General features: G+C 41.8%; 1 protein-coding gene across 1 annotated transcript in view; it reads left to right on the top strand.

Moving 5' to 3' along the window:
* Positions 1–13,676, top strand: part of LOC143961151 (TLC domain-containing protein 4-A-like) — a gene marked incomplete in the record, with an annotated part of 44,848 nt that overhangs the window by 14,916 nt on the left and 16,256 nt on the right. The window contains 1 exon segment of the mRNA XM_077470337.1: positions 13,489–13,676. This exon segment is cut by the window's right edge and continues 141 nt beyond it. Coding sequence (XP_077326463.1) covers positions 13,663–13,676 — 14 coding nt within the window.

Here is a 13,676-nt window from a genome sequence, read left to right as displayed (position 1 = left end):
GATGTTAATCTCAGGAGCTGGATCTGAATGTAAAAAGGATGTAACATTACAACTTCACCCCAAAGTTAAAAATATTTTCCCTGATCGCCAAGAGTTCCCCCATGGAGCAGCATGGTGACACTGGGGCCTTGCCGCTCTCCCAGTCCCTCTTTTAGCATTCTTGTAATCCACATCCAGAGAGGGGAACCTCCTTAGAACTAGACCTCAAGGACCTCCTCTCACTTCCTGTTTTGGCTATGGGACAGGAAGTGAAGGGAAATCTCCCCTATCATATGGGACACAGATGGCAAACAAATGACAGGGGTTATAATCCTCCAAAATTGGGGATAATGTTGCCTTTTAGTTACACTTAAAAGGCTTAAATGGCCAATGTAAAAAAATGAAGGAAAGCCATGCTGGAGTTTAAGGAAGGTAATATAATCGTGCTTCAACACACTTCCTAAGTCCTATACTCCAACATACTTTGATAAACCTTACTCCGGAATATACCTTACCACAACAGATACTAAAACTAAGGCAGCTCTTATTCTCATTACAAATGCACACAAACTTTATTATTTTGCATCTCAACTTAGTTATTTTGAATGTATCTCCATTAAATTATTCTATAATGATGCAGCTGCTGCTGTGAGACGCTCAACCGTTTGAACACATATCTGCAGGTGCGAATAAATAATGTGGTTTTCTCCATCCCCCCTGGCATACATATAAACTAGTGAATGGGCACTCTATTCTACAGCCCATTTTCATCAATTCAGAATTCTCAATGGCATACCAAGATTCAGCATTTCATTGGTGGTGTATACAAAAGAGTCGTTGCATTAAAGGCCTTTGGCAGGGGGAGAGATTGATCTCTTTATCCTTACTACAGAATACTGGAGGGGGCACCCCGGCGGGAGCTGTTTAGATATCACCAGCTCAAACACGTTGTTTCTCCTAACCCTGAAAAACTGCCAAATTCCTCCCCAAAACCTTTTTAAACTATCTGCACCACAATCCATAGAGCAAAAACGCTTCTCTCGACCTTTTATTCCCATATGCACAACAGGAACCACCTACTTTTGATGCTAAATGGTAAGGGGCTCTAGGTCGTCCAACTTCACACACGAAGTGGAATAAAATATTAGTGCAACTTTCTAAATTTCACAGATTGTAAACGTCAGAGTGAGCATCCAAGCAACCGCATAGGTGGTTTTCTACCCCAGCTAGACTTCATGAAGCTTTCCCTCCAGTTCTTCATATTGTTGTTTGAAAGTGTCCCTTGACAAGGGCTTAGTGGTTAGCACTTCCGACCTGCAGCACTAGGGACTCCATTTTGAACCCCAATAAAAACACTACCTGCATGAAGTTTGAATGTTCTCCCTAGGTTCCTCCAGGTACTCTTCCCCCCCCACACTCCAAATACATACTAGCAGGTTAATTGGCTCCTGTCTATCTTGGCCAATGTGTATGTATTTGTGATATGGGGAACTTATAACTGATGTAAATGAACTATACTGTATATGTAAAGTGCTGCTTAAATTGTCAACACTATATAAATAACTGTAATAAGCATATATGGTGCCAGGTAGCCCACTCCTTCTGGAGGGCGGTCGAGGGTCTGGTGTTGGCGCTCTTAAGATGCAAGATACAACTGACAGCTTGAATAAGATTACGGAATGTACAACCAGTTTTTGTCATGTTACAACCAAAAACATAAATATATTTTATTGGGATTTTATGTGCTAGACCAACATATACTATATTTGTGATGTGGATGGAAAATGATAAATGGTTTTCACGTTTATATATATATATATATATATATATATATATAATTATAAACATTTCATTTTTTTACAAATATCTAGTGTAGCGTGAATTTGTATTCAGCCCCCTTTACTCTGATACCCCTAACTATAGTCTACTGGAACCCATTGCCTTCAGAAGTAATCTAATTAGTAAATAGAGTCCACCTGTGTGCAATTTAATGTCAGTATAAACACAGCTGTTCTGTGAAGCCCATGAGGTTTGTTAGAGAACCTTAATGAACAAACCGCATCATGAAGGCCAAGGAACACACCAGACAGGTCAGGGATAAAGTTGTGGAGAAATTTAAAGCCTGGTTAGGTTATTAAAAATCCCAAGTTTTGAACATCGCACAGAACACTGTTCAATCCATTATCTGAAAAAGGAAAGAGTATGGCACAACTGCAAACCTACCAAGACATGGTCATCCACCTAAACTGATAGGCCGGGCAAGGAGAACATTAATCAGAGAAGCAGCCAAGAGGCCCATGGTAACTCTGGAGGAGCTGCAGAGATCCACAGCTCAGGTGGGAGAATCTGTCCACAGGATAAATATTTGTTTGTGTACTCACAAATCTGGAGTGGAGAGAAGAAAGCCATTGTTGAAAGAAAACCATGAGAAGTCCTGTTTGCAGTTTGTGAGAAGCCATGTGGGGGACACAACAAACACATGAAAGAAGGTGCTCTGGTCAGATGAAACCAAAATAGAGTTTACCTTTTTAAGGCCAAAAAGTTCAACGTGTGGCGGAAAACTACAACTGCACATGAACCTGAACACACAATCCCCACTGTGACATGTGGTGGTAGCATCCTGTTGTGATCTTTTTCTTCGGCAGGGATGGGGAAGCTGGTCACAGTTGATGGGAAGATAGATGGAGCCAAATACAAGAAATCCTGTTAGAGTCTGTAAAAGACTTGAGACTGGAGTGGAGGTTCACCTTCCAGCAGGACAACGGGCCTAATTATACAGCCAGAGCTACAATGGAATAGTTTAGATCAAAGCATAAGTATAAAAAGTTATTCCTGCGCCTAATCAGGGAAAAAAGGAGCATTTGTACTGCTGCACACACTGAAGTGGGGTACCTGAACCCCAGTAAAAGGAATAAAAAAAAAAAAAAAAACAGGGGTAGTGGTGCGCACCACTACCCCTGTTCTGTTTTTTTTTTTTTTTTTTTTTTTTTTTTTTTTTTTTTTTTTTTAGATCAAAGCATATTCATGTATTAGAATGGCCCAGTCAAAGTCCAGACCTAAATCCAATTGAAAATCTGTGGCAAGACTTGAAAATTTCTGTTCATAGATGCTTTCCATCCAATCTGATAGAGCTTGATCCATTTTGCAAAGAAGAATCCGCAAAAATGTCACTCTCTAGATGTGCAAAGCTGGTAGAGACATCCCAAAAAGACTTACAGCTGTAATTGGCAATGAAAGGTGGTTCTACGAAGTATTGACTTGGGAGGGGGGGGGGGGGCTGAATACAAATGCACACCACACTTTTCACATATTTATTTGTAAAAAATGACGAAAAACATTTAATATCTTCCTTCCACTTCACAATTATGTGCCACTTTGTGTTGGTCTATCACATAAAATCCCAATAAAATAAATTTTACGTTTGAATCTATCCCATGGATTCAATCAAAGCCTTATGGCTTTAAGTGCCCACACACTCCTATAGCTTCTCTGGTTTGTAATCCGGCTTTCATCCCAGGTCTCAATACCCCAAACTTTTGTCCTGGTGGACAAATAAGAATTTGATACCCATTGCCGACTTCTGTGAACCATAGAGGTATCTTATCTCATCGAAACAAACCCTACGAGAAAAACGCCAACTTCCAAATTTGGAAATCTTTCATTATGTTCAGATCGTACATTTCCTGACGTCTCTGCAGCATGCGACTGATTTCACCGCCTCTACTTCAAAAGAGTATTTGTGCAGGTCCTTCAATAAACATACCGGTCATATCTCAAATATTTATAACTTACTGACTTCCAAGTCAGAAGAGTTGTTCTATATGATGAAATGAGAACAAGAACTGGGAGAGACATTTGAAGTAGATGGTTTAATATGACAGTGTGCTTTGAAATTGTACAAAAATACCTCATTGATTGAAGCTAGCTATAAAGTTCTGATGAGATGTTACATGGTACCGGTGAGAGTGGCTGCGCATGTCCCAGGGGCTACCTCCCTTTGCTTTCAAGGTTATGACATGGAAGTCACAGTACTGCACACATGGTGGTCTTGTCCAAAAATAAGGTGCTTCTGGATCCCCATGTACAATTTTATTTACTCACTAACGCAGGTGAACCTAATTAAATCGTCACGCACTACTCGGATGTCCAGCTGACAAGACACCGAGGCATGCAAAGAAACTCATAGCATTTATCTTCACGGCAGCTAGGATCTAAATGGCTAGGTCCTGAAGGCCACCCACGATCCCCTTCGACTTCGGGATAATCAAGTGGATCATGGTAAATGAGCGCCTCTCTGTGATCTTACTTGACATACAAGCCATATTTGAGAAAATTTGGGAACCTTGGATTAAATGCTTGTCTGATCCCTTGTGAAGCATCAGATATCTGACAGATTCATATTATGGAGTGCACTTTTTTTTTCCTCTCCGTACTTCATTTTTATTCTTTCTTCTTTCTTTTGGTTATCTCCTCCCCCTTCTTCTTTTTTTTTTTTTTTTTTTTTTTTCTCCCTGCAATACCAGGGAGATGGACAACGGGAGATCTCTAGTAATAAGGTATTGAAGGTGAGGCTATAGCACCCGTTCAAGGTTCTAATTTTATGAAATGGATCTCACTGATTCCGTGATGAATGGTAAAGAGGATACCAGCCTTACGGTTGCGCTGACATGGTTTAAACCCCCCCCCCAATACCGTTTTTGGAGGAGCGATGTGGAAACCAAAATGTATCTGTTTTTTAAGTTACATGAATATTACTTTATAACATAACCTAATGTGGTTTGTTGAGAAATGAGCAGTAGCAGGTTAAAAGATATCAATATACTCTTCCCATATATCTACTGTATCACGATACAGGTTTATGGAATGTTGTTCAATTCCTTTAATTTTATCGGTCTTGAAAATCTCAATAAAAATATTGGAAATAAAATACATTTTACGTTTTTGGTTCTAACATGAAAAAATTTGGAAAATTTTCAAGCGGTATGGCATACTTTTTCAAAGCACTGGTTTGGTTTGAAATGGACAATTTTTGAATTGAAATAGACAATTTCAAACCAATAGCGTAAACCTGATTTGCCTATCATCATGGTATATGATCAGATTTCAAATATCGTGCAAACAGTCAAGTTAAAGTGCCAAATAGATAAACAGTAAATAAATATAAATGATGAGGCATTAGATATATACGTAAAAATGAATACATATATATGGTAATTTAATTAATAAAATTGAATATAGATACCTAATTAGAAAATGGTAAAAACGGCTAATGAAACCATAACATGTAAATCCAAAAATCTCAAATCGGTAACAAATAAAGTGAATTAAAATGAATAGTATCCATATATAAATAAATAATATCCACATATAAATGATGCAAAAGCATAATTTATATGTGGATATTATTTATATATGGATATTTCACGTCACTTTATTTGTTACTGATTTATTGAGATTTTTGGATTTACATGTTATGGTTTCATTATTAGCTGTTATTACTATTTTCTATTTAGGTATCTATATTCAATTATATTATATTACCATATATATTCATTTTTTACGTATATAATCTAATTAATTTCTCATCATTTTATATTTATTTATTCACTGTTTGCACTTTATTGAATTTTTTAGTGCGATCACTGGTTAGCGCAGCTCATTTTTTGCTTAATAATTTGTAGGTGTTGTATAACATTTTGAGCCGCAGCTTTTCATTTCCTAGATGGCGCAGTATTTTTTTCTTTTAAAAGATTTAAAATATCTATATTGATGAACGCATCCTTCGTATACCATCCTTAGTATACTGTCAAGACACCTTGTCTGCCTTTGAAAAGATTTTACATTGTAAGAGATACCAAAAGAACTACTCTCTACGAGCCTACCCCCATCATCTTGAAACCAGATGAGTTTGATATTGTGCAAACGTGCCTTAATATAACAGGTTCACCTTAAATATTTAAATTTATGGTTGAATCTTTGTTTATTTTGTGATTACAAATGTTAGATATGTCATTGACTATACCAACCCATTGGCACAGTGGAGGTGTCATAGTGGGGTTTTCCAATAAAGAGATATGATTGGGAGGGTAAAGGGGGAAAATGTTTATCCATGGATTTCATTATGTATTTTGAATATTTGGGACCGAAATGTACAAATGAATGAACATTCCCACCAGTTATGTAGGTTACGTCCCCCTTTCCCCTCTATCTCCAACATACTTCCGTTGTATTTGGAAACCATCTCTATCTAGAGAAACTGGGTCTCTCTATACCATCTAGAATAGCCTTTCACAACCTTACATTGCCTTGAAAAAGTATTCATACCCCTTGAAATTTTGTCATGTTACAACCAAAACCGTAAATATATTTTATTGGAATTTTTTGTGAGCGACCAAGACAAAGTAGCACATAATTGTGAAGTGGAAGGAAAATGATAAATGGCTTTCAAAATGTTTTATCTGAAAAGTGTGCCATGCATTTGCATTCAGCCTCCTTTTACTCTGATACCCCTAACTAAAATCTCTAGTGGAACCAATTTAATCTCTGTATAAATACAGCTGTTCTGTGAAGCCCCCAGATGTTTGTTAGTGAACAAAGAGTTCAGGTGGGAGAATCTGTCCACAGAACAACTATTAGTTGTGCACTCCACAAATCTGGCCTTTATGGAAGAGTGGCAAGAAGAAAGCCATTGTTTAAAAAAACAAAAACAAAAAAAAAACCCCCCAAAGAAGTCTTGTTTTGAAATTTGCGAGAAGCTATGTGGGGGACATAGCAAACATGTGGAAGAAGGTGCTTTTGGTCAGGTGAGACCAAAATTTAGTATTTATTTTTTGCCTAAAAGCAAAACGCTATGTGTGGTGGAAAACTAACACTGCACATCACCCTGAACACACCATGGAACATGGTGGTGGCAGCATCATGTTGTGGGGATGCTTTTCTTCAGCAGGGACAGGGAAGCCGGTCAGAGTTGATGCGAAGATGGATGGAGCCAAAAACAGGGCAAACTTAGAAAAAAACCTGTTAGAGTCTGCAAAAGACTTGAGACTGGGGAAGAGGTTCACCTTCTAGCTGGACAACGACATTAAACGTGCAGTAAAATGTGGTTCTACAAAGGGATGAATACAAATGCAGGCCATTTTTTTCAGATAATTATTTGTAAAAAATTTGGAAACTTTTATCGTTTTCCTTCCACTTCACAATTATGTGTCACTTTGTTGGTCTATCACATAAAATCCCAATAAAATAAATTTTATGTTTTTTGGCTGTAACATGACTAAATGTGGAAAATTTCAAGGGGGTATACATATTTTTTTTTTTTTTTTTTTTTTTTTTTTTTTTTTTTCCAAGGCACTGTACAACCGAGGAGGAGCCCTTGAAATGATTTTCAGGTCTCGGGTAACCCTGCTTTAATGATGATATCTAAAAACTCATGGTACAAGCACACGATTTGTAATTTGTAGAAAAAAATTGCGCGTACATTAATCTTCAGAGGAAAATTGCCCCCTCTACATTTGGAGGACAGTGTAGAGGGGAGAGTAATACAGCAATGTTGACTTGAACCCCTAGCAACCTCTAAAGATATCCTAAGGTTCTACGCAACCCTGGTTGAGATTGGATGGTCTAGAGCACGCGTCAACCACAAGGCCTGCAGGTTGAATCTCCCCCCCCCCCCCCCCAGGCCATTTCATGGAGCCCTTGCACCTCTTCTTTAGCTGTGGAACCCCCCCCCCCCCCCCTCGTCTCCACACCCACTTTTTCTCAGCAGTCAGAGAGGACAGAACTCCACCAGATCCTGCGCTTCTTTGTGCAGCTGAGAGGCTCCTTTCTGCCCCCTCTGTTTCTGCAGTCGGCAGCAGAGACAATTGCAGAACTCCTCCTTCAGATCCTGCGCCTCTCTATGCAGCCACAGCACTCCCCTCCCCTGGTCTCAGCATTCAGCAGACTCTGGCAGCTGACTCCAGCCTTCCTGTGGTTCTGCTCCAGATTCTGCTTCCCAGCTCTGCCCCAGCTCCTCCTCAGCAGCAGCACACTGAAAGGAGGGTACACCGTGATGTATGAAATGGTGGGAGGACTCTTGACATCTGAGGTAAGTGGGGTTCTCGACATCTGCTTATAGGTATTATGTGAGCAAAACTATTTTTTTTCCAATTGCAACGTAGGGTCACATGCTGCTGGTATCAGTCACCACAAAAACTTTATGGTAGACTGCTCAGACAGAACACAATGGCAGATGTTCTGTTTGAGCAGTCTCAAATAAAGTTGCTTGTGAATAATACCAATTGTGTGCAACCCTCCTCCTTTTTTGGACTTGCATCATCAGCTACAGGAGTGGGAGTGGACTGCTTCAGAGCTGCCATAACCCCGGTATCCCCGCGTTCGGCCTGCGGTTCGGTACAAGATGAAAGTGGTCTCTGCGGCGGATTCACCGTGAAATCACTTTTATCAGCGGTGGGAGGGGAGGGCCCCCCTCCGGCCCCCGATCCGGTGCCCTCTGCCGCTGCCGACGGCTCCAGTAATCGGATCCTTCCTGTGGCTGTGCATGACACTGCAGGGCGGTAGCGACCTCAATAGCTCTTAAAGGGCAATTTTTTTTTTTTTTTTTTCCATTAAACCGGTAATGTTTATTGAACATTATTGCAGAGTTTACAATTACAGTGGCATACACCGAACATTCAAAAGGTGTTGCGTCATAACCATAACAGTAGATAAGAGACATTTCTCCATTACAGTAGCCATTATGTATCACAGCCAAGGAAAGTCCTAACATCGACATGTTATTTACTGCAACATTACATCAAATTCCCTCATCACACGTGGCAGCCTCCTGCAGCCATCTATCCCAAATTCTATGATATTTAGCTGGGCAACCCCTATTTTTATATAAGAATTTTTTATATGGGAGCGTAGAATTAACTTCCCGTTTCCAGTCCTCAACCCGGGGTGGAAGGGGCCTCATCCACTGTCTAGCTATCACTTTTCGAACAGAAAACAAGGTTTCCTGCAGGAAAGTGTTAGTAACTTTATCTAATACGTCAGGAAATATCCCTAGTAGACAGGGTTTGGGGTCGAGAGCCAAGGGCGAGCCCATAACATCATGTAGAAATGATACTACTTGTTTCCAAAGTTCCTGCAGTTTGGGGCAAGACCAGATAAGATGGAAGAACGTCCCAGTCTCAAAAGTACACATCGGGCAGAGCACAGATTGATTCGTATTATATTTGGCGGTCCTGAGTGGGGTGAGGTATGCTTTATGCACTATTTAGATCTGAGAAAGCCTGTCTTGGAGCCTAGGGGACACCAACTTGCACGTCTCCAGAGCCTCCTCCCATTCCTCGTCTGTCAGTTCACCCACATCACCCTCCCAGCGGGACTTCAGAGCATATGCTAGTCTCGCCGAGACGGGGGCCGTAAGCATACCATAAAAGCACGAGATAAGCTTTTTGGGATCAGTATCCTTCACTATGGTGACAATAGGATTGGGAGCAGGCCGAGGCAATGACTGCGGAAATTGTGCTCTAAGTGCATGCTGAACCTGTAGGTACTGAAATAGCACTGTGTTTGGAATACCAAATTCCTCCTGCAGCGCCTGAAACGTTTTAATAGTGCCATGGTGAATCAGGTGATGCAGTTAGTATATTCCCCTCGATACCCATAACTGAACACCCTGGATCTTTTGAAGTTCCGGCAATTGTTTGTTATGCCAAAGTGGGGTATAGTCATTTGGTGATGTAACATTCAATTTAGTGGATGCCAGATCCCAAATCCTTCTGTAGTGAAAAAGCATGGAGTGTTTACCTGGCTCCACGACTGAGCTCCCCGCCCCCGTCGAAATAGCAGCTATCGGATCATCTGCAATTTGTGCCCAAGTAGGGCAGAGAAGGGTAAGAAAACGTTGTTTATCAGTCTTGTCTACATGAAAAAGCTGAGACAGTTGTGAGGCAACATAGTAGTGATTTAGATCTGGAAGAGCCATGCCCCCCATATCAGTCGGGCTTTTCAAAGCATGCCAAGCAAGCTTGTGTCTATTATTCCCCCATACAAAGGGCCTAAGGAGACTTTCAAGGGATTTAAAATATTTCAGCGGTAGGTATACCGGGGCATGCCACAGCACATACAGTACTTTAGGTAATAGGACCATTTTAATCAGATTAACGCGCCCCCAAACCCCTAGGGGGAGGCGAGACCAGGCCTGAATCTTGGCACGCACCAGGGAGAATAATGGTTCTACATTCAGCGCAATGTAATCTGCTGGATTCCTGGAGACATATATACCCAGATACTTAATAGTGCCAACTCGCTGAAGAGGCAGACTGGCCTGAGATTCTGACTGTGGAAAACTGTCAATAGGTAAAATTTGGGATTTTTCCAAGTTTATACGAAGACCGAAAAAGCTACCAAACCACTCTATCATGTGCAGGGCCTTTGCGAGGGAAGGGCCAGAGTCCGCCAGGTATAACAGCGTGTCGTCAGCGTATTGACTGATTTTTTTTTCCGTTAGTCGACCCATCGTCAGTCCCCTGATCGCAGGGTCCGCACGAATCGACACCGCTAAAGGTTCAGCAGCCAAGGCATATAGTAGCGGGGACAGTGGGCACCCCTGTCTGGTACCCCTACTAAGTCCAAACGCCTGGGAGGACCATCCATTCGCCACCACCTTAGCCGTTGGGTGATGATACAGCAGCCTCACCCACCGGATAAAGTTCGGGCCAAAGCCGTATCCTGCTAGACACTTCCACAAATACTCCCATTCCACTGAGTCAAATGCCTTAGCCGTGTCAAGTGTCACTACCACACGCTCACCCACCGCCTCATGTGTTGCCTGTAGATTTATATAAAGCCTGCGTAGATTGAACGACGTATTCCGCCCCGGCATAAAGCCCGCCTGGTCAGCCTGAATCAGGTTAAGGATCACTCCGTTCAATCTAGTAGCGAGTATTTTAGCTAAAATCTTAATATCTACCTGCAATAGGGAGATTGGGCGGTATGATTCCGGAAAACCCGGATCTTTTCCAGGTTTGGGAATCAAAACTATCGTTGCCTCCCTCATGGACGGAGGCAATGTCAGTGTATCAAAGAGACTCCCGTAGAGGGCGAGAAGCCTAGGCGCCAACACGTCTTGGTAACGGGAATAAAATTCAATAGGAAGACCATCTGACCCCGGCGACTTGGATTTTGCAAATTCCGCAATAGCAACCACTATTTCATCTATGGTCAGGGGAGCCTCCAGAGCCTGCACCTGTTCCTCCGTATCTTGGGGGAGGGAAACCTGAGCCAAAAAGCCGTCCATCGGAGTGGTGTCGTCTGAGACTGTAGTGGTGTACAAGTCTGCAAAAAATTCCCGAAATCTAGCTGTCACCTTTTTTTTTTTTAATGGCATATTTAGCATTTTAGTGTAAATATGAGATCTGAGGTCTTTTTGACCCCAGATCTCATATTTAAGTGGTCCTGTCATGCGTTTTTTTTTTATTTTTTTTTTATTTATTTTTTTTTTCTATTGCAAGAGATGTTTACATTCCTTGTAATAGGAATAAAAGTGACACAATTTTTTTAGAACGCGCCCCATCCTGCCGAGCTTGTGTGCAGAGGCGAACGCATACGTGAGTAGCGTCCACATATGAAAACGGTGTTCAAACCACGCGTGAGGTATCGCCGCGATCGGTAGAGCGAGAGCAATAATTCTAGCCCTCCTCTGTACCACAAAACAGGCAACCTGTAGAATTTTTTTAAATGTTGCCTATGGAGATTTTTAAGGGTAAAACTTTGTTGCCATTCCACGAGCGGGCGCAGTTTTGAAGTGTGACATGTTTGGTATCAATTTACTCGGCGTAACATTTATCTTTCACAATACAAACGAAAGGTGGGCTAACTTTGCTGTTTTATTTTTTTAATTAAAAAAAGTGCGCTTGTAAAACCGCTGGGCAAATACGGTGTGACAAAGTATTGCAACGACCACCATTTTATTCTCTAGGGTGTTAGAAAAAAAAATATGTTTGGGGATTCTAAGTAAAAAAGAGGCCCGGTGTTCTGCCTAATAGAGTCCGGCCATCAATATGTGTCCGCTCCGTACTGCGCATGCGCAGTAAGGAGCAGACGAAGCTTCGGAAAAAGTCCGAAGCTGAACGGCGCCTGCGCCGTGAGTGGAGGTGGTAGCCCCACCATCCAAGCGGACATAGGGTTGAGAATTTTAGAGGGCCCCTCGCGGGCGAGCTTCGCTCGCCACGCTTCGGGCTCGGCCTCGCTGCGCTCGGCTCTTTTTTTATTCTAACTCTATGTCCACTTGGATAGTGGGGATAGAACCTGGACTCACGGCGCAGGCGCCGTTCATCCTCGGCAATTTTCGGAATCTCTGTTCCTGAGTACTGCGCATGCGCAGTACGCAGGGGACAGCATCTGATGGAGGACCCTATTTGACAAGACACCGGTCCTTAAGTGGTTAAATATTTACATTTTTAAACTAGATATTCCTGAGAAGTAGCTAATGAGAGTTTTAAAGTGTTAGCCCTTGTACACATGGTCGGAGATTCCGACGGAATATGTCCTATCGGACCGTTTTGTCGGATAATCCGACTGTGTGGTCTCCATCGGACTGTTTCCGTCGGAGTATCCGACGGACCAAGTTTTCCAACTTGTCCGTAAAATTTTCCCACAAAATGCTCCAATCGGACATACTCCGATCATGTGTAGCCTACTCCGACGGACAAAGTGCCACATGTGCTCAGATCAAATTCCTAGACCAAAGCTATTGGCTACTAGCCTGAACGTAGTCCCGTCGTAACGAAATAACGTCATCACGTTATGTACAATCGGATTTTCTGACAATTTTGTCCGACCGTGTGTATGCAACAGTTTCGGACAAAATCCAACGGATTTGGTTGTCAGAATGTCCGACCGTGTGTACAAGGGCTTAGTCAACTCCCATGCATAATTTGCACCTACAAGTAAGCCTTAGTATATGCCTACTTATAGGTACTGTAAATATCTCCTATGTGCACCGCTTAGGACATATTTACTGTACATGCTGCCGGTTAAATCACATACAAGTCCGCGAACCCAGAAGGAAAATGGGTGAAGGCAGAAGCCTTGTCAGCGGTGACAGCTTGCCACTGGAGGAGCTTCGTTCTAAGGTAAGTCTCACATAATGTGCTAGTATGCGATGCATACTAGCACATTATGGCTTTACTTTGCAGGTTCCAGGGGAAAAAAAACAGAGGTTTACTACTGCTTTAAGCAACATGAATTTAGCCAACGTTCAGTTTATGCTTTACTGTTTTTTGTTTTTGTTACTGATTTATCCCATGCCCAACAAATGATATCTATGATAACTTGTTTTTTAATATTTTATTTTTTTTGTCTAAAATATTGCATATATAATTTTTTTACCATTCTATACAGACAAAATTCATTTTATGTTGGGGGGGGGGGGGGGGGGGGGTTTGGGAGATGGTATAAATTCGAGAACGTTGCCTCCTAAATCCCCATTTATTTATTATTTTCTTTTCTTCTTTGTAGATGGTGCTCTGCATGGAAGACTGCATGCTGCACACATCCTAGGATTGTAGAGGATCCGGGCTTCTCGAGGTGAAGGGTGAATTCTGCAGGGTGCCCATCCCCCCAGCTCTGACTGAAGAGGATTCTACTGTTCCTCATGTGTCGCCTGCAGTGGTTGTGACCAGCAAAGTAACAATGGTGGACAGTGT

The sequence above is a fragment of the Lithobates pipiens genome, unplaced genomic scaffold (genome assembly GCF_037356315.1).
Source record: "Lithobates pipiens isolate NorthernLeopardFrog02 unplaced genomic scaffold, aLitPip1_a1.2 Scaffold_8, whole genome shotgun sequence".
NCBI lineage: Eukaryota > Metazoa > Chordata > Amphibia > Anura > Ranidae > Lithobates > Lithobates pipiens.
This window is presented reverse-complemented; position numbering and strand designations above follow the sequence as displayed.